The sequence below is a fragment of the Myodes glareolus genome, chromosome 6 (genome assembly GCF_982192425.1).
Source record: "Myodes glareolus chromosome 6, mMyoGla1.1, whole genome shotgun sequence".
Classification (NCBI taxonomy): Eukaryota; Metazoa; Chordata; class Mammalia; order Rodentia; family Cricetidae; genus Myodes; species Myodes glareolus.
The window spans coordinates 23,582,697-23,610,376 of NC_142031.1; the positions used below are offsets into that span (position 1 = coordinate 23,582,697).

Genomic DNA, 27,680 nt, shown 5'->3' on the forward strand with positions numbered 1-27,680 from the left:
GGCCAGGGGGTTGGAGGTTAACTGTCCTGGCTCCCCAGCCTGGCGAGAGGCTGGTGAACAGGGCAGCATCTGCTAAGTCCCAGGAGTCCACCTTCAACATGGCGCCAACTTGGTCTCAATGCAGGCCTGCAGAGGCCCCTAGTGCACCGGGGCGCTTCCTGTCCCAGCCTGCAGCCCCCAACCGCTGGCAGCGCGGTTTCCGGCAGGGCTGCGGCCAGGGCCTGCACTATCAGCTCGGCACCAGACACCCGGTCAGGATACTTGTGGTGAAACTGTGAGGACGACTGGGCCTTCGGGGTTTTCTCCATGTCAACCCCCAAGACAAATGGAGGCAGCTCAGAACCCGCAGCCCTCTGCTGTGCTCTGAGCCAAGACAGGCTTGCCCAGGGCTGGACCCACTGGCCATGTAGCCTTGGGACACGTGGCCTGAGGTGGTGGCCTGGTTTCTGGGCACCCTGCCATGCCTGGACCTGAAGTGAGGCTGTGCATTGCCCAAGGGCCCAAATCTGGTGAAATGAAATCTCCTCTCCTCTCAAATTTCCAAGAGAGAAACTGAGGCTTCGCTTGCTACTGGGGGAACCAAGGTGCAAGTAGACACAGAGATGTGATGACCTGAGGTTCTTGGCTCCAGGGCAGCAAGGAAGATGGAGGCAACAGAGAACTAGCTGCGCAAGCTGCGTCAGCCCAGAGATTCCAGAGGGCCACTAGGCCACCTGCAAATCCATCACCTTCGCCCTTCGGCTTCCTGAAGCGGGGCTACGTAAATACAGGTGCAGTAAGTAATACTGGAGCATGGTTGCATAAATGACCTCTTGACTAGGTGGCTTTAGGCAAGGCCGGACAGAACCAGGCCTTAATTCAGTAGCAGTGCACGCGCGCGCACGCATGCGCGGGGGGTTCGCCTCTGGCCAGCAACTGCGCTTGCGCATTCCAGGCTTGGCGCCTGCCTCTCCCTAATACGAGAAGTGATGCCAGTGCGCAAATGTGGCCCTTTCCGCCTCAGGTCCACTAGGGGGCGACTGGAGCACATTCAAAAAAAAAAAAAAAAACCTAAAGAGATCTGGCGAGGCCTGTTTCCTGAAGGTTCCAAACACTAAGACAGAGGCCTGGGCTTCAGCAGGGCTGGCGCTGCGCTGCACAACAGGCAGTTCCCAGAGCAAGCATCACCTTGACATCGGCTTGAGGCCCAGCACCCAAGAAAATCAGTTCCAGTGCCTTAAGTCACTGTCAACCTATGAGTAGGTTGCTCCATCTTAAAGAGAGCCTTATCCAAGGCCAGAGAGGCAGGACTGGATTTGACTGCCCTTAGGTCTCCTGACCTCCCATCTTAAATATACCACACACCTGTTCCCTCCCTTTTTTGTAGTTTGGGAGACTGGCTCTCATATGTAGCCCAGGCTTGATGATGCACCATCCCCCACCTCCCAAATTCAGAAATTACAGTCCTGCATGGGTCACCGCACCCAGCACTCTGTACAGCTGATCTCTGTACCCAAGTCAAAGCAAATGGCTGACCTCACTGACCTCCCATCTTTACCTGGATGTGGTACCTGTGTGCTCACTGGTTGCTAGCTCTGTGCCTTCATTCCCTGGTCTCTCTTCCCTCTCTGTTAAGTGTCCACCGTCTCAGGAGGCTAATACTATCTTGGGAATCTCTTCAGTGGTGTTAAAATAGTTTCTTCGTCTTGATTTTGTCTCAATGACTTTTGCTCAGCACTAAAAGATGGATATACTTTCGTAATATAAGCATACTATTTTTGTACAATGTGTTCATTCTTTAATGAAGTGAGCTCACTACTGGCTTATAGATATTAATAATAAAGTAGATTCAATAACTACTTTAATAATAATAATAAAAAGATGGCCTCACCACATTGCTCCAATTGATCTCAAATTTCTTTGCTCAAGTGATCTTCCTGGGTCAGCCTGATCTACAGAGTGAGTTCTCCAACAGCCAGAGGTACACAGAGAAACCCCGTCTCAAACAAAGCAAAACAAAACAAAACAATCAAGTGATCCTCCCGCCTCAGAATTCTACACAGCAGGCACTACAGACATATACTGCCACACAGGCCCTAGGTCTTTTGTGTGTGTTGTTTTCAAGACAGGGTTTCTCTGTGTAGCCTTGGCTGTCCATCTGCCTCTGCCTCCAGAGTGCTGGGATTAAAGGTGTGCGCCGCCACCACCTGGCTGGTCTCTTCTAATTCTATGTTCTTCATAGGCACTCCCACCACAACTATCCCATTTTCCTAACCAGCTCTGTGCTGGATGTAGTACGACCAGCAGGCTGACATCAGCTGGACAAATGGCAACTCAGTTCACCAACTTAAGAAACATATAACCACCCGCCCAGTAACCAGCCTACTCCTGTGTGCACACCTGTTAGCATAGAGGTGAGCTTGTCAATAGGCTACCATCTGTCTGCCAGCCCAGGGGGTCACATTACAACAGTGGCCTATGACGTGAGAGCCTGACTCAGTAACAGCTTCCTGACCTCTGAGCTATCTGACAGGGCTAGGTGGAGATGGGACTATACCCCAGCACACTTCAAAGCACCAAACCCCACTCTGCCCCATCTATGAATACAATACACTTTCGGCTTTCTCATACCAAACTCTGGTCTCTGGCCCAGCTCTCACAGAGGGCAGTCTGTCCTGATGCTAAGGTAAAGCCGAAGCCTTGACAGACCACTTGACACCCACTATCTTGTTCTGGATGCCCACCTCGGCAGGCCGGTCAGATATCATCCACTCCATTCTACAGATATCCAACCAGGGCTTTTCACACACACCAGCCACTGCCTGGAACACCCCATCCTGTCACCTCAGCTCTGGACCATCTTCCCCTCCTACACATACCCAGACTACAGTGTTCTCTGGGCCTGTGTCCTCCTCAGAGTGTGGTCAATCTGAGATCATGAATTTGGGGGTGTCTGCTTGTCACCCTTCCATGAACCACCTCTGCTCTGCTCATCACCCCTTTTCAGTGCTCAGAATGTATGACACAGATTTAAGGAACACAAAAGGCTTACTACACCACTGCTTTGTGACTCTCTGGGATGTCTCTCTCGGCTTGTATTAGGAAACATCAATGTTCTGACACTTGGCTTGTGAACTCTGAGAAAATCCATTTATAAAAGTATTATCTTCTGACCAGCCTGTTCTAAAAAGTGAGCTCCAGGACAACCAGGGCTGTTATACAGAGAAACCCTGTCTCAAAAAACCAAAAAAAAAAAAAAAAAAGTATTATCCCCAAATGCCACAATTACACACAAGATTTCAGCACAGCAAATGTTTACAGCCCCTCCTTTATTTTCATTTGGTCATACACACTTAAAAAAAAAACATGCATACACTCACAAAAGAACCCAACATTAGGAATTAGAAAGGCATAAAACAGGACTTACGGATGGAAAAAACCCCAGGCATCAGAACAAACTAAATCGACTACTGAAAATGCCTTTGTTCAAAACACAACCATATTTGGTTTTTATACAGGATTTTTGTTTAGGATTTTGTTTTGTTTTTTTATAAAAGGGACCCATTCAGAAATAAGGGACAAGTTTCTCAGACCTCTGTGGGTAGGGCCTTGGTTTTTCCTTCTTGAGGTCTTTTGATAACCACCGTCTCCTCCTTCTACTTATGACTGCATCTGAGTTGTAGGCAACTTGGGCCTGCCCTGGAGACATGAGCTACAGAGCATCCAGGATGTGATCAATCTTGGTGACCAGCTCCTGGCGTTTTCCCGAGCTGAGCTTTTCATTCTCGATGTATGTATCCTTCTTGAGCTTGCCAGCCACCAGCCTCTCTGCTTCCACTGCCGACTTCAGCACCAGCTCCTTGACCTGCGCATCCAACTTTTGCATCTCGCTCACCTGGCAGAGACAGAGTAGGGAAGGGTTTGAAAACTACCCTCTCACCCTACTCAACAAGCCCCATCGATTCCCAGGCCCACAGATCCAGAGCCCCACATGAACAGTCAAAAATTCAGCAAAAAGCAGTGTCCATGGTAGAGGGCTGGCACGCAAGAAAACAAGCCTGGCTTCAAACAGTAGCTTCATCACCTACAGGTCATGTTCTTGTCAGCTCTGACGAGCAAGCTGCTTTCTACCCTGACACCTGGTGAAAACCATGGGACCCCAGTTTGGAATATTCCTCTACTCTATGTGAATGTATGTTGCTGTGACTGGTTTAGTAAAGAAGCCGGACAGAATAAGGTTAGATGAGAGACCCAGACTAAGGGCATTGACAAGAGGGGCAGAGTCAGGAGAAGAAACAGAAGGTGCAAGATGAAAGAGGTAACGCTACATGGCAGAAATGAACACAAATGGGTTAATTTAAGTTGTAAGAGCTAGTTAGCAATAAGCCTTGAGCTATCGACCGAGCATTTATAATTAATATTAAGGCTCTGAGAGGTTATTGGAAAACAGCTGGGAACAGAGCTGATCGCAGTCCCAATGAAAACTCTGCCCACACCCCAGCAAGATGACTGCACACAGACTTCCTAAGTGTGCCCTCTCTCTAATGGGACCTGACGTCAGCTGACACACAGAACTCATGGAAGCACATGAAGAAGTGCTTCATGGTGGGCGCTACAAAGGAACTAGGGTTAGTAAGAGACTGAAGGGGGGGTGGAGGTGCTAACAGGGAGCCTAAGAACTCTGAGGGACACTTTTTAAAGTAGGTAATACTTCCCTTACAGATAATAATAGCTGGCTCGCACAGTACATGACTGTCGGGGCTCTAAACACTGACACAAACCGCTTTCAGGTACTGTGAAAGACTACTGACTTCCCATTACCCAAAAGGACACACAGACACAGAAATTTGGTAATCTGACCAAGTTTAGAAAGTCTGGGGGGCTGGAGAGATGGCTCAGAGGTTAAGAGCACTGCCTGCTCTTCCAAAGGTCCTGAGTTCAGTTCCCAGCAACCACATGGTGGCTCACAACCATCTGTAATGAGATCTGGTGCCCTCTTCTGGCCTGCAAGCAGACATAATACTGTATACATAATAAATAAATAAATCTGTTAAAACAAAAAAAAAAAAAAAAAAAAAAAACAAGGTTGGTGAGCCAGGCAGTGGTGGCACACACCTTTAAAAAAAAAAGAAATTAAGTCTGGGTCAGAGCCAGTGGTTTAGGTCTGGGTGCCTCCCCTCACCCCCTTTTTCAAAATCTCACCCTCTGGCCAGAATTTGCCTTGATCCCATTGTGTAGCCTGTCTGGACTTCATCTGAACATACATGCCTCTACACATATACACACACTTCCAGAGTGCTGGGATTACAGGCACGGCCACTTGGAGCTAAAGACTGGCATCTGGAGGGAGGAACACTGCCCTCACTGCCAGTCACATAGCTACAGATGCTGCAAAGTTTCGTATCCCACCACAAGCACTGACACCACTTGAAGAGCCCATGGTCCTGCACATGTGAGTATCTTAGGCCTCCTGGAGCCGAGCCCAGCCCAAGGAGCAGAATGGGTGCTGCTTTCAACAAGCAGAAAAAGTCCCTGAAGGGGGGCGTGTAGGGCCGCAGACAAATGGTTCACAACACTAATACTTACTCTGTCACACAGGTCAGAGCCTTCCGTCTTCAGCCTGGACTGCAGCACAGCAATCTCACTGGTCACAGCTTTGTGCTCTGTCTCCAGGCTCTTCTTGCCACTATTGAGGGCAGAGACATCCCGGGACTGCTTGTACTTATTGATGGTCTCGTCAAAGTGACGGTAGAGGCCTAACCTCTTGTTGACCAGGGTCAATACCTGCTCTGTGATACAGGCCACTTTCATCCTGGCTTCTGCAGCTGGATCCTGGAGGGCAGAGAGACCACATCTGTCAGCAGATAGGCGGGTGCTTACTCTGACTTATCTACCATAGATGTCTACTGCCACCAGCCAATAGCGGTCACCTTAGGAAGCTGGAGTCAAACCCTTCTGTCACTTAAGAGGACCAGGCTCTACTACAAAGGCTGAAGGAGACATCAAGATGAAGCAAACACTACTTTACAGTTCCACAGGCACACAGCCGTGATCAGGACAGTAATGGTAGAATGTGCCACGAAACTGGCACAGCAAGACCTCATCTCTAGCTGTGAAAGACTTTGGGGAGACCACCACGTCTCACCCCTTCATAGGGTTTCAGGAACTTCAGGAAAGAAGGTGAACTCTCTCCATTAACCATCCCTCTCCAGATCCTTTCACTGTGCATCCACTGGTAAGGCCTGCCCCACAACTCAGAGGCTGGCTTAGGTCCGGTGGACACAAGTCACCTTTACATAATAAATCCTTAGGACGGAACATGAGGTAGATGCAGGCACAGCAAGCAATGACTGATCACTCAGTGTCTATCTGCAGACGTGCAAGCGATCAAGCTCTGTGAACTGGCAGGACTCCAGAACATGCCCGACAGATGGACAATGCTAAGTACAAAAATATTTCAGTCCCTACAGAGTAAGAAGACAATAAAAAGTATCTGTCTAGACCCTCAGTCAAACATTAGGTGGAGAGAGAGCCCAAATTAGAGATCTCTGTTGGGTCCCTCTCCTTTGGAGCTCCAGGAAACGATGAGGAAGAGGGAAGAATTTTAGGAAAGAGAGGGGTCGAAGATACCAGGAAAACATGGCCCACAGAATCAACTTAGCAGAGCTCATATGGGCTCACAGAGACTGAAGTGGCAATCACAGAGCCTGCAAGGGTCTACACTAGGTCCTCTGCATATGTTATGGTTGTTAGCTTGGTGTTCTTATGAGACTTCTAACAGTGAGAGTGGAGGTGTCTCTGACTCTTTTACCTGCTCTTGGGACCCTTTTCCTCCTACTGGTTGCCTCACTCAGCTTTAATGAGGGTTTGTGCCTAGTCTCACTGCATCTTGTTATGCCATGTTTGGATCATATCCCTGAAAGGGCTATTCTTTTCTGAAGGGAAAGGGAGAAGTTGATGGGGGGGGGGGGAAATACATTATATAAGAGAAGAATAAAAAATTATCTACCCTTTTTTTTTTTAGAACCACAAAATCAGAGTGGCTAGTAGCAGTAGATGAAATTAATTTCCTATATGGCAAAAAGGGAGGACAAGGCAGAATTGCCATTCAATGATCCTCCTACCTCACCTAGTGTCTAGGTTGTTTCCACAACCAAAACAAGGCAGAAAGCAGGGACTTACCATGGTGAGCTTCTGATCACATTCTTAGATACAATGCAGAAGGCTATGGAGCAGCTCAGTGGCCGCCTGGCACGCCTGTTGCTCTGGGTTTCACACTACCACTACAGGGGGAAGAAATCTCTCTAGGGAGAATTAGCAGAGGCCAAAAAAATGTAGGGGATTACAGTCAGCCACAAGGGCCTATCTAGCTCTTTGGGAGATGTATGTGACACATTTGCAGGGCACAAGGGCTGTCTGACAAGGAAGAGAACAAGTACCTTGGTGATGGAAAAGTCCAGACGGACGTAGACGATGACGGTGAAGAACAAAATGTAGAAGGCAGCCACGACCAGCAGGGGCTCCTGCAGCATGAGCACCTTGTTGAAGGTGTAGTGCACCTGGAGGAGCCGGGAAAAAGGTGTCAGGGAAGACCAGCTCAGATCCATAGCCTAACACCACTGCTTTTGGCAGTACCAACAACGAACAGCAAGCACAGTTACTCACAACAATGTCTTGAATGTGCTGTTCAACCAGATTTTTCTTGTAGGCAACAATCACCGGGCGGCCGAATGTGTCTAGGTAGGTGTAGTGAAGCTCATCTGCGGCACGGCTAATGTCATAGGGACTGTCTACCTGGATGTTCCTGGAATACACAGACACAGCTGAGGGTATGGGGCTGCAGAATTGTAAGAATAAGAGTTATCAGGAGGCCAAGTTCACACTGCGCTATCCTGCCCACCAGAGGTATCTCCCCTCCCACTGCTAACTCACTGTCTGAAAACTGAAGACGAGACAGTCTCCCCCAGCACGCACAAGGTTGGGTTTGCAGAGTGAGCACAGTTGCCCAGCACAGCCCACCCAGAGTGTCTCCCAGGGACCTAGAGAGTTGCCTTGGGAGCTATTTTGAATGCTCCCTCCTCACATGAATCAGAGTCTCTGTTAGGACTACAGCATGTGTATCACTTTCTGTAGGCCAGGCCTACAGTCCCTAGATAGTAACACAGTCGTTTGGCTTGAAAGAACAACCCCTCCTCCATGGACCAGTCAAAGCACATGTCATCCTGGTCACCGGAGTAGATATATAAACCAACAGAGACCATTCAAACCCTGTGACAAGAAACCTGGTAAGTAACACAAAACTATAAGCAGCTCTTGCTAAGGATAGGACCCCTGTAGCCCATCTGCTCCCACCAATGTCCTCCAGACACCCAGAAGGTTCCCTGCACACACACCAGCAGTGCTGAGCTTGAACCCAGGGCCTCCCAGTGAGTTACATGGTTCCAGTCCTTGCCTCTGCACCTTCCTTCCAACACCTGGCTCTTTAAGTTAAACTCTCATTTGATCAACATCTCTTTCGCAAGCTGCTCAAACTAAGCAAAAATGATTCCCGTCTGTTACCAAAGACACTGAGACAGGCCTAGGAAATGGCACCACAGCTGCTCCACTCAGTCACTCCTGGTAGCAAAGTCTACCAATCTTTTCTTATTAAACAGGTACTTCTACATGTAGCCCAGGTTGGCCTGGAATGTAGACCAGGCTTGGCTCCAACTCAAGAGCCTCCAGGCTCCAAGTCCTGTGATTACAGGTGTGGACCTCTGCAGTACCCTCCACATTCCTCCTGGCATTAGACTCAGGCCACTACTCTGGTTTATTGAGGCGGCTCTGGCTTCTGCTCCAGGCATATGGAGACACTGTGCTTTTGGAAAGTTTCCTAACTAAACCATGTGGCCTCCTCTGAATCGAACTTTCCTTTCCTAGCTTTAGTCAAAGGTTCCACAGAAAGGCTTCTCAGTCAAAGCTATTTAATGAGTACCTACACTATACCCCTAGGATACAGGTCCCTCATCAGACACCAGGCACTATCAGAGAAATGGGGTGCAGAGGAAAGGAACAGTCTCTTACTTGGCTCCCTCAGGCAAGATGATCTTCACTGTCAGAGAATCTATCACTTGCTCATCAAACACGTGGTCCACAAACCGCATCTTCAGTGCATACTGATCACCTGAGGACCAGCAAGTACAGGCAATGGTGTGAGCAGAGAAAGATGGCGGAGAGGAAATGACAAGACATGAACTTTACCCTCTCATACAAAGGGAAAGATGTTATCAAGAGTTCACAGGCGACAGCTGGTGGGTTGAGAGCTGGAGGTGACACAGCAGGCTTTTTGGCTCTTCTCCAATTGCCACAGAAAGATAGAACAACTAAAAGCAATGTTGAAATCCCCAGACACTTACAGCACAGCATCCTCTTCAGCTCACCGTGCTTTCTTGCAGACCCTCACCTGAGCATCTAGCCATGACTCTCAGACATTCGCACAATATTATGTCCTATGCACAGGTCAGCCTCAGGGCCTCTCAGGGAGGGGCTGGAATAGTTACTGTTGGGGAAGACTGGATGAAGGGAGCTCTCTCCATGCTAACTTTCCAGCGTGACTGCTTTAGGATCACCCACACCCGCCAGTAGCCCCTCACCTAACTCTGTAAGTCTAATAAACACTGCTTCCCCAGGGAAAACTTCGATGGGATCTTTGATTTCCCACTGGGACCTTATAGGGTAGGCAGAGCAGTAGATATAGCTAGTCCTCCCCATCCCAGGGAAAAAGTTCTCACAATACATCAATAGCTAAAAGACTTGCAGGTTGGCAGTGTCTGTGAAGGAGAGAGGAAAAGGGGCTACAGAGCTTCTCTGATGGGACCAAGGAGAGAAAAACATAACAGATAAGCTTCTCCAGAGTCTCAACTGATACTGGATGTAGGCATTACATTTACAAGAGTAATTTACACCAGCTCACAAAAGGACAGGTACCTTGGCATTCCTAAGAATAATAAGAGAATACTCTCTTTACATATAAGCATTGGTGATTTAAATTTTTTTTCTTAAATAAACACCTACAAGAATTTAAAAGAAAAAGTTGGTCCTTTGCAATTCTATTCTTACTGTGTTCAACACTCACCCAGATTATAGAGGTATTCATAGCTTGGGAGGTTGTAGCCAACAATGTAGTGTGTCTTCCACCCACCAAAGAGAGGAAATCGAGGCCGGATTTCCATTTCCACAGAGTCATCCAAAATAAGGAGGTGGCTGGTGGAAACATTACCAATCTCATCACGGTAATACACATCCTGGGCAGCAGCAGGAAGGATGGTCTGCAAGAAAGCAGAATGCCTTCTAGAAACTTCAGGAACCTCTGCAGAAATATGATCTAGTAAGCATAAAGCCTACACCAGACTCCAGACAGTAACTTTTCCCAAGGTTTCAGAAGATCTAGACATCGTATCTATTTCTCAATGAAAGATAAAATCTTCTCAACAAAATAAAATATTTGCAAGGACCCTTGTGCATACTAAAGTTAGAAGGAAATTAAAGATAAGGAATTGTATCAAATTGCTAGTTTACAGTTTTCCACCCAATGTGCTTACACATCTTCCAAGTGTACTGACGAGGGAGAACGCAACACTCACTGTTCACACAGTGAGTGAGCATTTCTCTAATATGTAAACATATGTAACTATTTCTAAGAGTTCACCTAGACAAAGGCACATTCAATCTCTTAATTTTTTATTGGTTTATGATGATGCTGAAGGAAGCCCATACCCACACTTCTCAGTCGTCTTCCCATCTGGGAGTTCTTTCATTCTCTTACCTTCATATTTAAAACCTGTACTACATACACATCACACACAAGTTATTATTAAATATAAGCTTACAAGTCTTAATAAACCTCAATTCTGCTTCATAAAAACAAAAATAGCCTAAGACATAGTAGTATACCCCTGCACTTAAAAGGAAGCACCAAGGAGCTCAAGGCCATCTTCAAGATAGAGGTCAGCCTGGGTTACACCAGATCCAGTCTTAAAAAGCAAGCAGCAGGGGTAGAAAGAAGGCCACGCAGTTAAAAGGTACTTGCTCCTCAGTCATGAGGACCACAGCATCGATCCCAGCACCCAAGTCAGGCAGTTCACAAATTCACAAATGCCCGTAACTCCAGTTCCAAGATATCTAACACTTTTCTAGTCTCTTCAGGCAGGTGCTCATACACTCACAGCACGTGCGCGCACACATACACACACACACACACACACACACACACACACACACACACAAATCTGTAAAACAAAGGAATGTTTAGGTGGTGGTGGTACTACGAATATGATTTTCTTTATTCGAATTTTCTAAAAAACAAAACAACCATAGTCTAGGGCAGTGGTTTTCAACTGTGGGTCATAACCCCAACAACCCACTTGAGGGTACCTAAGAACATCAAAAAGCACAGATATTCACATTTCTATTCACAACAGTACCAAAATTAAAGTTATGAAGTAGTAACAAAAATTATGTTATGGTTGGGGTCACCACAACATGAGGAACTGTGTTAAAGGACAGCAGTGTTAGGAAGGCTCAGAACCACTGCTTTAAGGTCAGGCAGCCACAATGGCACATGTCTATAATCCCAATACTTAGGAGCCAAGGCAGGAGGTATCTTGAGTTCACGGCTAGTCTAAGTTACACAGGTCGTTCCAGACTAACCCATGCTTCACAGAGAGAAAAAAAAAAGCACTATTTATAATACAGGATGCTATTCACATAAATACAAGAACATGCCCCTTAAAGATCCTTCTGATAACACTGATACTCAATATCGCCATTAGTTTGCTTTGGGAACTTCTTTAGCCAATAGCCTTTAAGATACTGGCCTACTCTAGGTGTAGTCTCATGCACTATAAATGCAGATGCAAAGCATGCACGGGCTTCTTGGCTGCTGAATTTGGTTCCAGTTCCCAGTGAACGTAGAGGACTGCAGATCGCTACCCTTTCTGTGAGTTTACCCCTTATTAAACAAACCTTTATTATACTCCATTCTGGGCTAGTGTGGGATTATTTTATTATAAATAGCAAAAAACCTTTTGATTAACACTAACACCACCATAGTTAATCCCCAAAACTTCTGATTAACAATGATACTCAATAACACCATTAGTTAATCCCCCAAAACTGAAAAGCAAGAAAAAGGACTGATAAAGATACAGTTCCCACAAGGTTCAAGTTGGCTACTCATACCTTAAAAGAACGGATGGAGGAAATACCACTGTCGGGCTGTCTCTGGTAATCATAGCGGGAGAAAGGCCCCTTCAGCACTGCGCCTGTGTGCTTTAAGTCCACATTCTCTTCCACAGCAATATTACCCCAGTGAGAAACCTCAATGACCCGAGTCATACTGGTGATGGTCAGGAAAGGGCTGTTGTTTTCATAGTGTACTTTAAAAGTATCCTACAAGGGAAGTAAACAAACAGTTCATAACCTTGGCAACAGAGAAATCAACATTAGTTTAAAAGAAATTAACTAGAGCTGGAGAGAGTTAAGAGCACCGACTGCTCTTCCAGAAGTTCTGAGTTCAATTCCCACCAACCACATGGTGGCTCACAACCATCTGTAATGAGATCTGGTGCCCTTTTCTGGCCTGAAGGCATACATGCAGACAGAACACTATATACATAATAAATAAATCTTCAAAAAAAATAACTACAGAGGGCCTATGCATCATCCACAGAATGGTTACTAAGCACCAATATATATGTAGTGGTTTTAAGGCCAGAAGGTGTTGGATCTCCTAAAGCAACCAGATATAGGTGCTAGGACATGAACTCAGGTCCTCTGGAAGAGTAGCATGTGGTCTTAACCACTAAGCCATCTATCTCTCCAGGCTTTAACTATAGAAGGTTTTTTTGTTTTGTTTTTGAGAAAGAAACTTGCTCTCAAACTTTCAAAAAGTGGTCATTTATGCCCATAATCCCAATATTCAACAAGCAGAGGCAAGAGAATCACCACGAGTTCCAAGGCCAGCCTGGGAAACAGAGACCCTGTCTTTAAAATAAAATAAAATAAGGCTGCAGCAGGAAGATGCTTATACTGCAGGAAGATGGGTCTATGTTTTGCCTTACCTACCTAAAGCACATGGTTGGTTTAATAAAGAGCTGAATGGCCAATAGCTAGGCAGGAGAGAATAGGCAGGACTTCCAGGGAGAGAGAGGAACGCGGAATAAATATAGGTGCATGGGAGATGCCAGAGAGACATGGAGAAAGTCAATGTACAGAACGGAGGAGATATAAAAAGCCATGTGGCAGAATGTAGATTAACAGAAACAGATTAAGTTATAAGAGCTAGTTGGGAACAAGCCTAAACTGTAGGCTTTCATAATTAACAGTAAGTCTCTGTGCCATTATTTCGGGGCTGGCAGTTCAAAAAAGTCCCTCAAGAAAGCCCAACCATATACAACCAGGTGTGATGCCACACACTTTTAATCCCAGCACTTGGAGATAGAGGCAGGCAGATTTCTGAATTTGAGGCCAGTCTGGTCTACAGAGGGAATTCCAGGACAGTCAGAGAAACCCTGTTTCAAAAAACCTAAAAAACGGGCTGGAGAGATGGCTCAGCGGTTAGGAGCACTGACTGCTCTTCCAGAGGACCGGGGTTCAATTCCCAGCACCCACATGGCAGCTCACAACTGAAAATGCAGTTCCATGAGAACTGACACCTTCACCACCAATGCACATAAAATAAAGTTAAATAAATCATTAAAAAAAAAACCTAAAAAACAAATAGATTGGAAGTCCCAGTCTCCACAACCTTTGCCCTAGATGATAAACATAAGCAACAATACTAGGTCTGCAGCAAGTGGAAATTCTGAGTCCAAGTGTCTGCACAATTCTTCAAGTTGTCTGTCAATTCCCCCAGAGGTTAGCTTTATTTTAATCTCAGGTAGGAAAAGCAAGGTGGCTTAGCAAGTAAGGGCATCTGCTGCTGCACTTGGGAGCCATATAATGATAGAAGAGAAATTATTACCAGAAGCTGTCCTCCAGCCACCAGACATGTGCTGTGGCACTCACACCAACATACATCTCACATATACTCACACAGACATACACACACTCAAATTTTAAAAAAACTCTCTGGGGTTGGGAATATATATGGGTTAGTGGCGGGGTGCTTACCCAACACACAAAGGTCCTAGATTCAATGGGGAGTAAGTTTGGGGGTCTCTTTGGTCACTGAGTAATGCCCTTTAATGAACTTGCCCATAACTCAGAAAGACAATATAAAATTAAAATGTTAGAAAAATACCTTTTGATGTAGGCTGGCCTTCTGTCTATGTGTTATTTTCATTGGTTAATAAAGAGACTGCCTTGGCCCTTTGATAGGATAGAAAATTAGGTAGGCGGAGTAAACAGAACAGAATGCTAAGAGGGCAATGAGGCAGACGTCATGGAGCCAGCCACCAGGTCAGACATGCTGAATCTTTCCCGGTAAGCCACCACCTCGTGGAGCTACACATATTATTAGAAATGGGTTAATCAAGATGTGAGAGTTAGCTAGTAACTAACTCTCTAGAGATAATGGGTCAGGTAGTGTTTAAATGAATACAATTTGTGTGTTGTTATTTCTGGGACTAAGCTAGCCATGCGGGAGCCGAGCAGAACGAAAAGCAGGCCTGCCCACAGCTCCTCACTACAGATGGCACCCACGTGGATAACTGCATCCACAGAAAGCCTGAGAAAGCTTGGAAAAGAATAAAGCATGTTTTCTTGGTAGCAGCAATTTCTCGGGTCTGCTCTGCTTGCTAGAGGCAAGCAAGCACTCTCACCTAAAAGAGGCTTCCTGACTCAGCTTTAGCTGCAAAACTTTGCAGTTCTTTTAAAAGGTCCTGCCACGAAACACTTAAACAGTGTTGATGAAAAGATGAACGCATGCTCTTCAGCTGTCAGCCGTAGCAGGAAAAAAAGCTGTGCCGTTTTAAAATGCCGGCTTTCTGGGCCGTCCTGCCAGGGCACACTCTGACTCTTTCAGGCAGGCAGTGAATACAATTTGTGTGTTGTTATTTCCGGGACTAAGCTAGCCGTGCGGGAGCTGGGCCGGACTAAAAGCAGGCCTGCCCGCAGCTCCTCACTACAACCCTTCTTTCCAAAGTCCATGAAGATAAGCAAACACATCTTGTAATTTTATAAATTCTCTTATTCTCTCACTTTCTAACCACATCCTTTAAGATTCAATTCAGACTCCTACTGAACACCATGCAGTGCTGTTGGCAGAGATTGCTCATTCGTTTCTGGCCGCCCAGATAGAAATAATCACATAGAAACTGTATTATTACAACACTGTTTGGCCTATTAGCTCACGTTTCTTATTGCTTAGTTTTTTGTATCTTAAATTAACCCATTTCTACTAATCTGTGTGTCACTATGTGGTTAGGGCCTACCGGTAAGGTTCTGCCTGGTGTCCAGCATCTGTCTCCTGTAGCAGTTAATCTGCTTGGAATTCCTGCCTTGCCCTTTTCTGCACTGCAATAGGCCCAAAGCAGCTTCTTTATTAACCAATGGTATTCACAGCATACAGAGGGGAATCCTACATCACAGTGTCAATACTATAAGGATGGCAGCACCATGCTGCAGGAATCATAGGTAGAGCTCACTGATAAAGCACATCCTTAGCATGCCTAAGACCCTGGATTCAACTCCAAATGCACACACTTGTGAGCAGACTCAGACTTAAATACACACACATACAGACACCCAAGAACTTACTTTCATTCTTAAAATGCTCATTGTGTTTGTTCTGTTTTGAAACAAAGAATATGAAGCCTGGCTGGCCTCAAACAATCCTGGTATCTCTGCATCCTGAGTGTTGGTTTTACAAGCAATTGTCATCATTTCTAGCTTAAAAATGTTTGTTTGAGCCAGGCGGTTGCGGTGTACACCTTCAATCCCAGCACTCAGAAGGCAGAGGCAGGCAAATTTCTCTCAGTTTGAGGCCAGACTGGTCTAAAGAACGAGTTCCAGAATTGGCTCCACAGCTACTGAGAAACCCTGCCTTAAAAAAACCAAAAGAAAAAAAAATATTTGTTTGAGCTGGGGGAATGGCTGCTCACAACTGCAATACCATCTGTTTAGGGAAGACTGTGGCAAGACTGCCACAATTTTCAAGGGCAGCCAAGGCACAGTGTCAAAAAATATTTTTTTAAATTTCATGTTTTGATTTGCTTTTTTTTTTTTTTTTTTTTTTTTTTTACTTTAGAGACTCTATTTCCAGAGCTAAAGAGAGGCCAACAGTTAAAGAGCCCTCCCTCCAGTGGTCGGCAGTTCACAACCACCCGTAACTCTAACTCCAGGGATCTGACTCCTTTAGCCTCCAGGGTCATCTGCATGTATGTTGTGCACACACCCATCCCCCAATATACAATTTTTTTTTAAAAAAATCTTTTTTTCTTCTTCTTTTGATTATTCAAGACAGGGTTTCTCTGTGTAGCCCTGGCTGTCCTAGAACTCACCACTCTGTAGACCAGGCTAGCCTCAAACTCAGAAATCCACCTACCTCTGCCTCCCAAGTGCTGAGATTAAAGGCATGAGCTACCACTGCCAGGCTAAAACAAACAAACAAACAAACAAACAAATCTTAAAAACATAATACATGTACTATTTCTGACCCAGGCACAGAGGTGCACACCTATATCCCAGGACTTGGAAAGTAAAAGCAGAATCAGGATTTTGAGTGATCCTCAGCTACACAGCCAGTTCCCTAGGCTACATGTAACCCTGTCTGCCCCTCCCCCAAAATCTATTGCTGAGAAACATGCAGAGAAATGTACATTATGCTCATAAGTAGGAAAAAGGCAAAAGAAAACAAAAGCCTAGCCATTCGTTTATAACAAGCTGGCAAATAATCCAAGGCAAAAATCAGAGAAATGGCTACCAAAAAAAAGTGTACAATGCAGTTATTAAGCATGAGAATTAGGCAGTAGACCTGGATGGAGGTGGGAGGACCTTAGACTTCCCACGGGGCAGGGAACCCTGACTGCTCTTAGGACTGGAGAGAGAGGACAGAGGAGGAGGGGAGAGGGGGAGGGAAATGGGAGGTGGGGAGGATGTGGAAATTTTAAATAAACAAATTAATTAAAAAATATTTCTTTCTAAAAAAAAGAATTAGGCAATACTATATATAACATGATCTCTACATTAATCTCATTATCTCTAGTCAAGCATGGTACTGCACACCTATACTCCCTGTACTCCAGAGGCTGAAGCAATAGCCTGTGCTACAAAAAAGCAAGACTAGAATGAATTCCAGGGAGCCAGTGCTGGAGCTCAGTGGGAGAGTCTTACTTATCATGTGTGAAGTTCTGAGTACAATCCTCAACTTGGCAAGAAAAGGGCATTAGATCCCAAGACTAGTTATAGACAGTTGGGAGCCACCACATGGGTCTGGAAGAAGGTCATGACCTCTAGAAGAGCAGTCAGTGCTTTTACCTGCCCAGTAAATTGTTTGTTGTTTTCTTTTTTGACACTGGGTCTTACTGTGTATCACTGGCTAACCTGGAACTTTATGTAAACAAGGCTAGCCTTGAATTCAAGATATTCTCCTGAGTGCTGGGACCTTGCCCCACAACAAAATTTTTATCATGAATTAATTGCTTTCTCTCCCAAAGTACCAATTCCAAGGCCTTTAGCCTCTGGTTCTGTTTACTACCACAGCCACCCCAGCTTCTCTCCTTGTCCATCACTACCCTGCCCAGAATATCTCATTGCCTTCTCCCATGATGCCCACTTTCCAGCCTCTGAACTCAGTTCTCAAGAGGAAGTTAATGGGACTAAGAGTTAATTCAAGATAGGTTCCAAACATTTTCTGAATGCCACCTGGCACATACCATCCAAGCCTGGCAGTCTCTGGAACCTACCTGACTGTAGGCAGGGATGTCTTTGAAAGGTCCATAATCCAAGACGTCTTCAGATCGTGTAGGGTTCCCCAACTTGGTGTAGCTTTCTACATTTCGGGAGGCAAGTTTCACTCTCATGGTTTGGGTCTTTGTTGGATAGGGAGAATAGAAATAATGGTTGCCCTCAAATACCACAAACTGTTTCTCTGACTGAGTTATCTGAGTCGGATATGGATGAAGCACGTGGGTGTAGACAGTTTCCACAACAACCAAGATCTTGGACCCAGGATCAAGAGCAACTGGAAGCTTGACCGTGAAAAATCTCCCACTGAAGGAAGAAAGCGAGAGAATTAAAATTAAAGACACTGGCCCAGGCATGGTGGCACACACCTTTTTTCCCTAGCACTTAGGAGGCAGAGGAAAGTGGATCTCTGTGACTTCTCAGCCAGTCTAATCTACATAGCAAGCTCTACAAAAAGAGAGAAAACTAAAGATACTGAAATCAGCTAGTATTTCAAAGTCACAGTAAATTCTACATCCAAGATAAAAGATATCACCTTTAATATATTAACTTAAGCCTTTAAAGATGGATGTCCAGATGTTTATCCCAGGTTTGTTTATGATAATAAAAACATAAAAACTACCAGAGACAGGTCAAGTGACAGACCTCTAATCCCAACACTTGAAAGATGAAGGCAGAAAGAACAAGAATTCGAGGCCATCCTTAGTGACAGAGGGAGTTTAAGATCAGCTGGAGCTAGTGAGACTGACTCAGGAAAATGGGTGACCAGAGAGATGGTTCAACAGTATGAGCACTGGCTGATCTTTCAGAGGAGTCAGATTTGGTTCCCAGCAAACACACAGCAGTTCACTACTCTAACTCTAGTTCCAAGGGGATATGTCATCATCTTCTGGCCTCCGAGGGTACTGCATGCAAGTGGTGCACACATATATGAAAGAAAAACGCTCCCCCCCACACACAAAGTCAACTAATTATTTTAAAGTGACCCTATCTCAAAAAACAAACAAAAACATTTTCTTTAAAAAATGCTTAGGGGCAGAGGGATGAATCAGTGAATAAAAGGGCCTGCAGTCAAGTCTGACTACCTGAGTTCAAGCCCCAAGACTCACATGGAGAGAGAAGCACTACTGCAAGCTGTCCTCTCATGGGCATGTCCAGCTGCGGCATGCATACAAGTGAACAAGGAGACACTGCCTGTAAACTAGTGAATCTCAATTTCCTAAGCCAAGAAATGAATTTCTGTTAGACCCAGTATGTCATTAGTAAAAACTTGAAGGTTTTTAAACATGTTCCCATGTAATTCATCATTAATGATTAGAATGTGGATGACTTAATTGAGAACTCACGGCATTGTACATCATATTGCTTTAAAAAGTTCACAACTAAGACAACACTTCAAGCCTGGCTTCAAGTATTAGATCTGCTTCTCTTTTCATGACTGGTTCTGAGTAAGCAGTGTTCACGTTGCCTTGTTAGTTATGCTGATGGTCCAGTCAATTCAAAACACCAGTACCATTCCCAGCAGATCCCCTCCTCTGTTAATAGCACTGCCATGCAGCCAACTCTAAGCTAGACAACTAGGGGATTTTCTGATGTCTCTACCTACCCTACCTATTCCAACTATATGGTTAACCACCTTAGAAACGCCTTTCAGTCTGTCTGCTTACCTTTTCCCCTTCATTTTGGTTTCCCGTACTTCTAGGTTACTGTCTTCCTCATCTTCTCCCTTTACCTATAACAGAAAAAGAGTAGTTTATTCTTTCTTATATTTTCAAGTTCTAAATTTTAAACCAACTATTAACAATTATGGTTTAAATGAGAATGCCCTGCAAAGGCTCATGCTTAAATACTTGGCTCCCAGTAGGTGAAAGGTTCAGGTTTGCCTTCTGTGGAGGTTTGAATAGGTATGGTCCCCAGAGACTCATGTGCTTGAGAGCTTGGCCCATAGTGAGTGGCAAAATTAGGAGGTGTCATCTTGTTGGAGGGAGTGTGTCACTATGGAAGCCAGCTTTGAGGTCTTTTATGCTCAAGCTGTGCCCAGGGTACCACAGTCTCCTGCTGCCTGCAGATCAAGACGTAGAACTCTCAGCTCCTTCTTTAGCACTATGTCTCCCTGTATGCCACTATGTCCCACCATGATAATAATAGATTAAACTTCTGAAACTGTAAGTCAGCCCCAATGTTTTCCTTTATAACAGTTGCATGGTCACGGTGTCTCTTTACAGCAATAGAAACCCCAACTAAGACACCCTTCTGAGAGGATGTGTGTCACTGGGGGGTGGGCTAAGAGGTTTCAAAAATACTCCAGCCATTCCCAGTGTGCTCTATGCCTCCTGCTTGTGGATCAAAATGTGAATTCTCGCTGCTGCTCCCAACTACTTGTCACCTGCCACCTCTGCTCTAACCCTCTGAAACTACAAGTGCCGAAGAAGCAAATCCTTCTTTCCATAAGTTGCTTTGGTTTTGATGTTATATCATAGCAATAGAAAGGAAACTAATACACCAACTTCTTTACAATATTTACATTAAAGTAACTTTTCAAAGCTTTGTGTGTGTGTGTGTGTGTTGTGGGGGGGGGATAAGGAGGGGGAGCGTGCCCATGTGTGGAGACCGAGGCAGGATCTCTCCTGCTGTTTCTGCCATGGTGGGTACACCACGCTTACTGCCCTGCAAGCTTCCAGGTGATTCTTCTATCTCTGTTTCCGTTTCCCATCTGAAGGCATCAGTGCTGATACTACAAATGTGGACCACTGCACCAGGCTTTTGATACTACAGATGTGGACCACTGCACCAGGCTTTTTATAAGGGACTCAAACTCCAATCATCAATCAGACTTGCACCATGAGGGCCTTTACCCCCTGAACCTTCTCACTGGCCTAGAAATTTTGTTTGTAGTGCTGATGATTGAAGTCAGGGCCAGGCGAATACCTCTACCAGTGAGCCATATTCCAATCCAACATTATTTTTTATCTGAAACCATGAGATTTAGCCTGAAACATCACAGAAGAGTCACTGGTGCACAGGATAGTTCTATAAACATTTTCCTAAACAATCAAACACACATAAAGACCTTATCTCCATGTTTACTTCCCAAATGTTCCAAAGACTTCCTTCTGGACATTTTCTTTTTCATATCAAAGTAACTGTGAGTACAAATAAAAGGAAACAACAGTCCCATTTGTGACCAAAACTTCTGACCCCACAGAGTGGCAGAAGTGACAAAGGAGCCCTAGGGGCCGCTTTGAGACATGCTGTACTCTTATCCTTAACGGCACCAGACATGTAACCAGGTTAACTCTAGAAGGCTGCTGAGGCTTCCTGAGGTGTTATCTGGAGTCATAGACTGTGGCAGTCTATGTGGAAAACATGCATACACTCCACTACCCCTTAGTCAGACTAACCTAATCCCCACAGAAAAAATAAATAAAAAATTCTAGGACTGAAGCAGTAATTCCCAAGAGAGCAGAAAGCTATGAAGAAGACTTTTCTGCGCTGTGCTGTGCTGAGTCTTGCACTCGTGGCCTGCACAGTTAGGCGTGTGCTCTACCATTGCACCACACACCATTTCCATAGGAAGTCAGTCTCAGAGCCTAAGCTAGCCTCACACTCCCTTTAGGATGACCTTGAACTAAAAGAACTTCCGCCAACTGCTGGGATTGTCTGAGCCATCATCTCCATCTCCCAACTCCAAAAGCAATTTCTTAAATATCGTTCTTAGTATTTCAGAAAGTCCAAAAAGTTTGCTTATTCAGAACTCTTTGTTAATGCATAGCTTACTGATATTCATGAAAAATATTGATGACTTAGTAAAAAGTAAGAGAGAACCAGGAATGGTGTTACAAACTGTAGTCCCGGTACATGGGAAAAAGTAGCAAGATGATTTGAAGTTCAAAGTCATTTTTAGCCATCAGCATTCTAGAGGCTGCAACATGATTTCAAGTTCTTGGGGCTATAGAACATGACCCTGTCTCAAATAATAATAAATAATAATAATAATAATAGTGATGGCTCAAACCACATAATCAGTATTGTCCTTCTACCAGTTCCTAAAAGGTTCCCGTAATCCATCCAACCTCACCCACGTTCCCAACGCAGTATGTGCTCTTTCTCACATTTGGTGTCCCTGTGTCTTACAAGGTAGGAGTATAATGCAATTCACATATACAACTGGCCTCCCTCCAGAATTAACACCTCTGTGAATAAACCAAAATATCAGAACTAGTCTCATATCACGGCCAGAAAGCAAGTAGTTAAAAATGCAGGAACATACAGGGCATGGAACAAATTATAAACCTTCATTTGTGGGGTTAACAGCTCCAAGGCAGATGCTTCCACAGCCATGTAGTAACACCTATACCTCAAAAAGTTGTTGCAACAGAGAAAGCACTTAAAATATCTGATGCAACCTTCTCTTTTCCTTCCTTTTTAATGTGTATGGGTTTTTTGCTTCCATGTATGTCTGTGCACCCTGGAACTGGAGTTACAGATGGCTATGAGTTATCGTGTAGGTGCTTGGAATTACATTTGGATGCCCTGTGCTCTTGACTACTGAGCCACGTGGAGTGGCCCAACTTGAGTGTCTTCTCCACCTCGACGGCTATGATTATGTATACTGTGATCTCATGAAGTCGTGACTGGCTTTCACGAACTTGGGCTGAACATTCAAAACACTCACAAGAGGCACTGTAAGTTGAAAGAAGTCATGAATGTCTTTCCAGAAACAGAAGAGTAAAGCTGTGCTTCAGCGCGTACAAGGCTTCAGTGTGAAGGGGCCAGGAGTCCCTCCAGTGACAATGTACCCTGCTTTATTATAGCTCCATTACAGTCAAGAGAATGTGGTGTGCTTAGGAATGTGATACTGTAATTACTAGTCTCCTCCTAATAAAGTCGGTAATCACTTAATGAATACAGTTTAATGGAAACAGCAATAAAAAGCAACCTATGTGGATAGTCCCTCTACTCCCAGAGTCCACGATGGCTTTCCTTGAAAGCCATAAAAGTGTGCTCACTGAAAGGCACAGGAAGCTAACGCTATGGTGTTCCAACAGAGGCAGTGCGTGGAGGAAGAGACGCGGGCTTCACCTTTCTGTACAGCACAGGGGGTTTTCAAGTGTGAACATTAGCAAAGTGTACAGCAGCAGCTTTAGAGGTGCGTGGCATCAATCCGGTGTGATTAAGGACAAACTCAGATACCAGAAACCTGTCGTATTTCCGAATGCCGCTGGCTAGAGAGAACAGACTACATCAGACAGACAACTGCATTCAGGAATTTCGATTTAGCTCACTGATGGTCCTTCGCTGGACGAGGACGTCCAGGGGACAGGGGGAAAAGTTAGGCGCCCGAAGCACCGCACCTGGCCACAGCCAAGACGTTCCCGTGGTGTGGAAGGTGATCGTCGGGGGACCAAGGGGTCGCCTCGGGCTCCGGAGCTGCCACGTGGGCGGCGCCCGCCGCTCCGAAGCTTGTGCTGACGTGGACGCGCGGACGAGAAGGGCGGCGGACCCCGACCTCTCGGCTGTCCCCTCCACACTAGCCTTTCAGACAACCCTCAACTTCCCCGCCCACCCACCCCGGCATCCGCAGGGATCCCCGGCGCTCCAGGAAGCCCGTGAGCTGCAGCCCGGCCCACTCTCCGCTCACCTGCACGCCGAGGTGCGCCAGGCGCGACTCGAGTTCCGGCTCCAGGGCCAGGACGAACGAGCTGGCTCGAGACGTGGAGCCGCCGCCCGGGTGCGCCAGGACCACCTCAGCCGTCACCTTGGCCAGGTGGCTGCTCAGGTCCACCGTGCGCTTCACATCTTCGTTGACCAGCGGCGGAGCCTCCGAAGAGGCGCTGCCTGGAGCCGGGACCAAAGCCCCGAGCCACAGCAGCAACAGCAAGCCGACCGGCGCCTCCATGATCGCGAGCAGAGCGCCGGCGACCAGCGCCCCGCCCCCTCGCCACGGAGCAACCACTGATTGGACGACAGCCCCACAAGATGGCCGGGCCCCGCCAGAAAGGACCCCGTCTCCAGGGCAACCGGGCAACCGCGGGGCGCCTGACTGAAATCTTAAAGCGCAGGCCTGCTTCTTGGGGTGCAGAACTGTTCCTTACTACCAAGACGACACTTTAATGTGGCATTATCTAAAGAAGGAATTCCATATCCTCATATGATAGAACGACAGGAAAGGGTCTCCCTGCTACAAACCCCTTTACAAAGGCATCTTGAGGATGGATCCCTCTGGTGCAATCATCTCCCAAAGTCATACAGAACAGTTAGTGACTTAAAACAATGAACCTCAAACTAGTGCATAAACTCTCTGCCCAGCATAACTCCTATCAAGGAAGTCAGCATAGTAATGAGAACATCCGCTGGCATTATTGGGCCTTGAAACCATTTTTAAAAACAAACAAACAAAGAAAAAACCACATCTATTGACTCTTGGTAAACCTTTCCTTCCCAAAAGTTCCCTTTTCACCCTTTCCAACCATGGGTGTGCAGGCTCCCTTCCCACTGAGACTGCTGCCCTTCATTTGCTCTTGACTGAAGGACAATTCTGCTTCTGTTGAGGTTCTGCAATCCTGCTTCTCTTTCATTTCCAAGTTGCCTCAATTAATCCTGATCTAATGAACACGCCCCAATATTGTTGCTTAAAGGATTTAGTTTCAATGTAAATTTTTGAAGGAAATGGAAATATTCAACAATAACACCAGCTAATGGAAAGAAAGAAGAGAAAGAGAGGACGTGCTCCACCCGATAGAGCAAAAGTCAGAAAATTAGCACCTGCAGGCCAACAATCTACCCTGTCCATAAAGTTTTATTGGAACAGAGCCACATTTTGCCTGTGGCTTACAACTGCTTTCATGCTACAAGAGGAACCGTAGTATATTTACAAAACAGACTGTGTGGCCCACAAAGTAAAATTGTTTACTGTTTGAACACTATACATACACAAAGCTGGAGAGATGGCTCAGTGGTTAAGAGAACTTCTGCTCTCACAAGGGACCTGAGTTCCTCCGGTTCCCAGCACCCACACAAACAGCTCACAACTACTTGTAGCTCACACACCCGGGGATCTGATGCTCTCTTCTGATTGCCACAGGCACCCAACGCACGTTCTCTCTCTTCCTCTCTGTCTCTGTTTCTCTCTCTCTCTCTTGGTCTCTGTCTGTCTGTCTGTCTCTCTCTCTCTCTCACATACACACACATAAATAGACATTTAAAAGTAATTTTTTAATGCCACTTGGATGTAGTAGTGCATGTCTGTAATCCTTCGGTACTTGGAAGGCTAAAGAAAAAATACAACAAATTCAGGACCAGCATAGGATATTTTGTCTTAATTATTAGAATAATAATGATAATAGGAAGTATGACTACTGCTACTTTATTATCACATTCACAGGGCAAAGATCTGCAAAGGGCAATATAGCAGCTGCTTAGGACAATAATCCAAAATTGGAGACACAATTTTTTCAGCTCTTTGAAACTTAAAAGTCATAAAGTTAAGTGGCTGGGGAGATGGCTCAGCATTTAAGGGTACTGACTGCTCTTACAGAGGACCCAGGTTCAATTCTTAGAACCCACATAGCTGCTTACACAATAAATCCATTTCCAGTGGATCTAACATTCTCTTCCAGACTCCACTGGAATTGCAGGAACATGGCGCACAGACACACATGCAGGCAAAACACCCAGACACAAAAGATAATAAATAAATAAATAAATAAATAAATAAATAAATAAATAAATAAATAAATAAAATTTGGAATAATAAAGTTATTACTAAGAGTGTTAAGAGGGGAACTGGGCAGATGGCACAGTCATAAAATCCTTACCACACAAGCATTAAAACCTGAGCTTGATCCCCAGAACCCATGAAAAAAGTCAGGCACAGTGATAGACCCTTGCAGTCGCAGCACTGGGGAATCAGAGACAGGGACACGTGTTTGCTCCCTGGAGTTTGCTGTCCACCCTAGCCTACTAGATGGGTTTCAGGCCAGTGAGAGATCCTGTCTCAAAAAACAAAGTAGACAGCTCCTGAGGAAAGAAGTTGTTCTCTGGCCTGTTTTGCATGCTTATATACATATATGCACAAAGCAAAGTGTGAAGAAGGACTGGGAACAGTACTCGCCAAGCATGCCGAAAAAATTTAGGAGTGTTGTTCAATGGTAGAGCATATGCTTCAAGTGTAAAAGACCTAGGGCTCAATCCTCAGAGCCATGTACACATACACACAACTCTGGAAAGCAGACCTCAGAGTGGAAGAAAAACCTGGAACACCCGGACTGGAGAGATGGCTCAGAGGTTAAGAGCACTGGCTGCTCTTCCAGAGGTACTGAGTTCAATTCCCAGCAACCACATGGTGACTCACAACCATCTATATGAGATCTGGTGCCCTCTTCTGGCCTGCAGACACATATGGAAGGAATATTGTATACATAATAAATAAATTATTATACATAAATATATAAATTATTATAAGTAAATCTAAAAAAACTGGAACACCAAAAATAATAGGAAAATACAAAATAAAAAGAAAAATAATAGATAACATAGTGGGAAGTGGGCAGCATTTGAATAAGCGTGTTTAAAAGAATAAGCAGGCTATGCTCGGTGAGAGGACATTTGCCTCATATGAATAAAGCCTGGTTTCCAGCCCCAACACTGATGTAAAAAAAAAAAAAAAACCTAAACAGATAAATAAACAAATCTAGTGCAGCTGATAGGATCAACTTATAAGTAAGGTTTATATGACTCACAATTTTACAAGTTTCAATCCACAATTAGTTAGCCCTGTTGCTTTGACTTTGTGGCAACACATTATGATAGAGCAAAACTTATCACTTAATAGCGGGGAATGAAAAGAGATAAGGAGGGGCTGGGACCCAGAATCCCTTTGGGGGTATCTTCCCTACAACTTTAAGAATCCCCACTTGGCCCACCTCTTACAGTTCCACCACCTAGCAATAGTGCCAAGACAGAGATTAAGTGTGCTGGTTAGTTTTCGTCAGTCTGACACAAACTAGAGTCACCTGGGAATTCACCTCCAATGAGGAATTGTTTCCATCAGATCTGTCTGTTGGCTTGTCTGTTGGCAAGTTTTCCGTTACTGGGCATGATTTTCTTCCTGTTGATTGAGCCAATTAGACAATTGTTGGTTACTGCCAGGATATCAATGCCGCTATTGCACTGTTAGGGATATTTTGCCATGTTTATGGGGAGCTGAGTAAGCCATGAGCAAGTGAAGTGCTGAGGAAATGTGTGCTGTCAGCATGGGCATGACCAGGTTAAGGAGCCCATAGCCTCAGGTCCAGAAAGATTGCAAAGCTTCCTCGGGGGAATGAGTGCTCATGTTAACAGTGTGTGCCGAAAATGCCCATGAAAGCCTCTCCCCCAGGGGCTGGAGAGATGGCTCAGCGGTTAAGAGCACTGACTGCTCTTCCAGAGGTCCTGAGTTCAATTCCCAGCAACCATGTGGTGGCTCAGAACCACCTATAATGAGATCTAGTGCCCTCTTCTGGCACTGGCAGGATACTGTAAAAATAAATAAATATTAAAAAGAAAAAGCCTTTCCCCATGATTACTTATGACCTGAAGACCACTTGTCTACAGAGACTATTTCTACCAAGATCAGTTAAGCCTATCCTCTTGATCCTGCTGTACACCATAAACCCTGCTTCCTTGTTTATCCGTATATAATAACCCTACCTCCTTGTTCAGCTGTATGAAATAACCCTACCTCTCTGTTCAACTTTATATAATAAATGCGCTGAGCTTCCAAGGTGCTGTAGGTTCTTCATCAGAGATCCCAGTCTGCCTAACGCCAGCTTTTC

The 27,680-nt window shown here is 45.3% G+C and overlaps 1 protein-coding gene across 1 annotated transcript; it reads right to left on the reverse strand.

The window, feature by feature from the left end:
* Positions 1-3,276: 3,276 nt before the first annotated feature.
* Positions 3,277-23,790, reverse strand: Rpn1 (ribophorin I). The gene is made up of 10 exons (XM_048416454.3): positions 23,507-23,790; positions 19,533-19,597; positions 17,865-18,171; positions 12,199-12,408; positions 10,094-10,286; positions 9,043-9,142; positions 7,645-7,783; positions 7,419-7,538; positions 5,566-5,811; positions 3,277-3,874 (listed from the first exon to the last, which is right to left on the reverse strand). Exons 1-10 carry the CDS (start codon positions 23,762-23,764, stop codon positions 3,692-3,694), a joined length of 1,821 nt encoding a protein of 606 aa, XP_048272411.3. The 5' UTR covers positions 23,765-23,790; the 3' UTR covers positions 3,277-3,691.
* Between the last annotated feature and the right edge of the window lie 3,890 nt (positions 23,791-27,680).

What these genes read in the sequence shown, in the direction of transcription:
- Rpn1 (XM_048416454.3), bottom strand. Translation starts at nt 23,764, where the DNA reads ATGGAGGCGCCGGTCGGCTTGCTGTTGCTGCTGTGGCTCGGGGCTTTG. An exon ending in ACATCCCTGCCTACAGTCAG is followed by an intron (nt 12,409 to 17,864) that starts GTAGGTTCCAGA and finishes CTTCCCTTGTAG; the next exon opens with GATACTTTTAAAGTACACTA. An exon ending in AGCACATTCAAGACATTGTT is followed by an intron (nt 7,539 to 7,644) that starts GTGAGTAACTGT and finishes CGGCTCCTCCAG; the next exon opens with GTGCACTACACCTTCAACAA.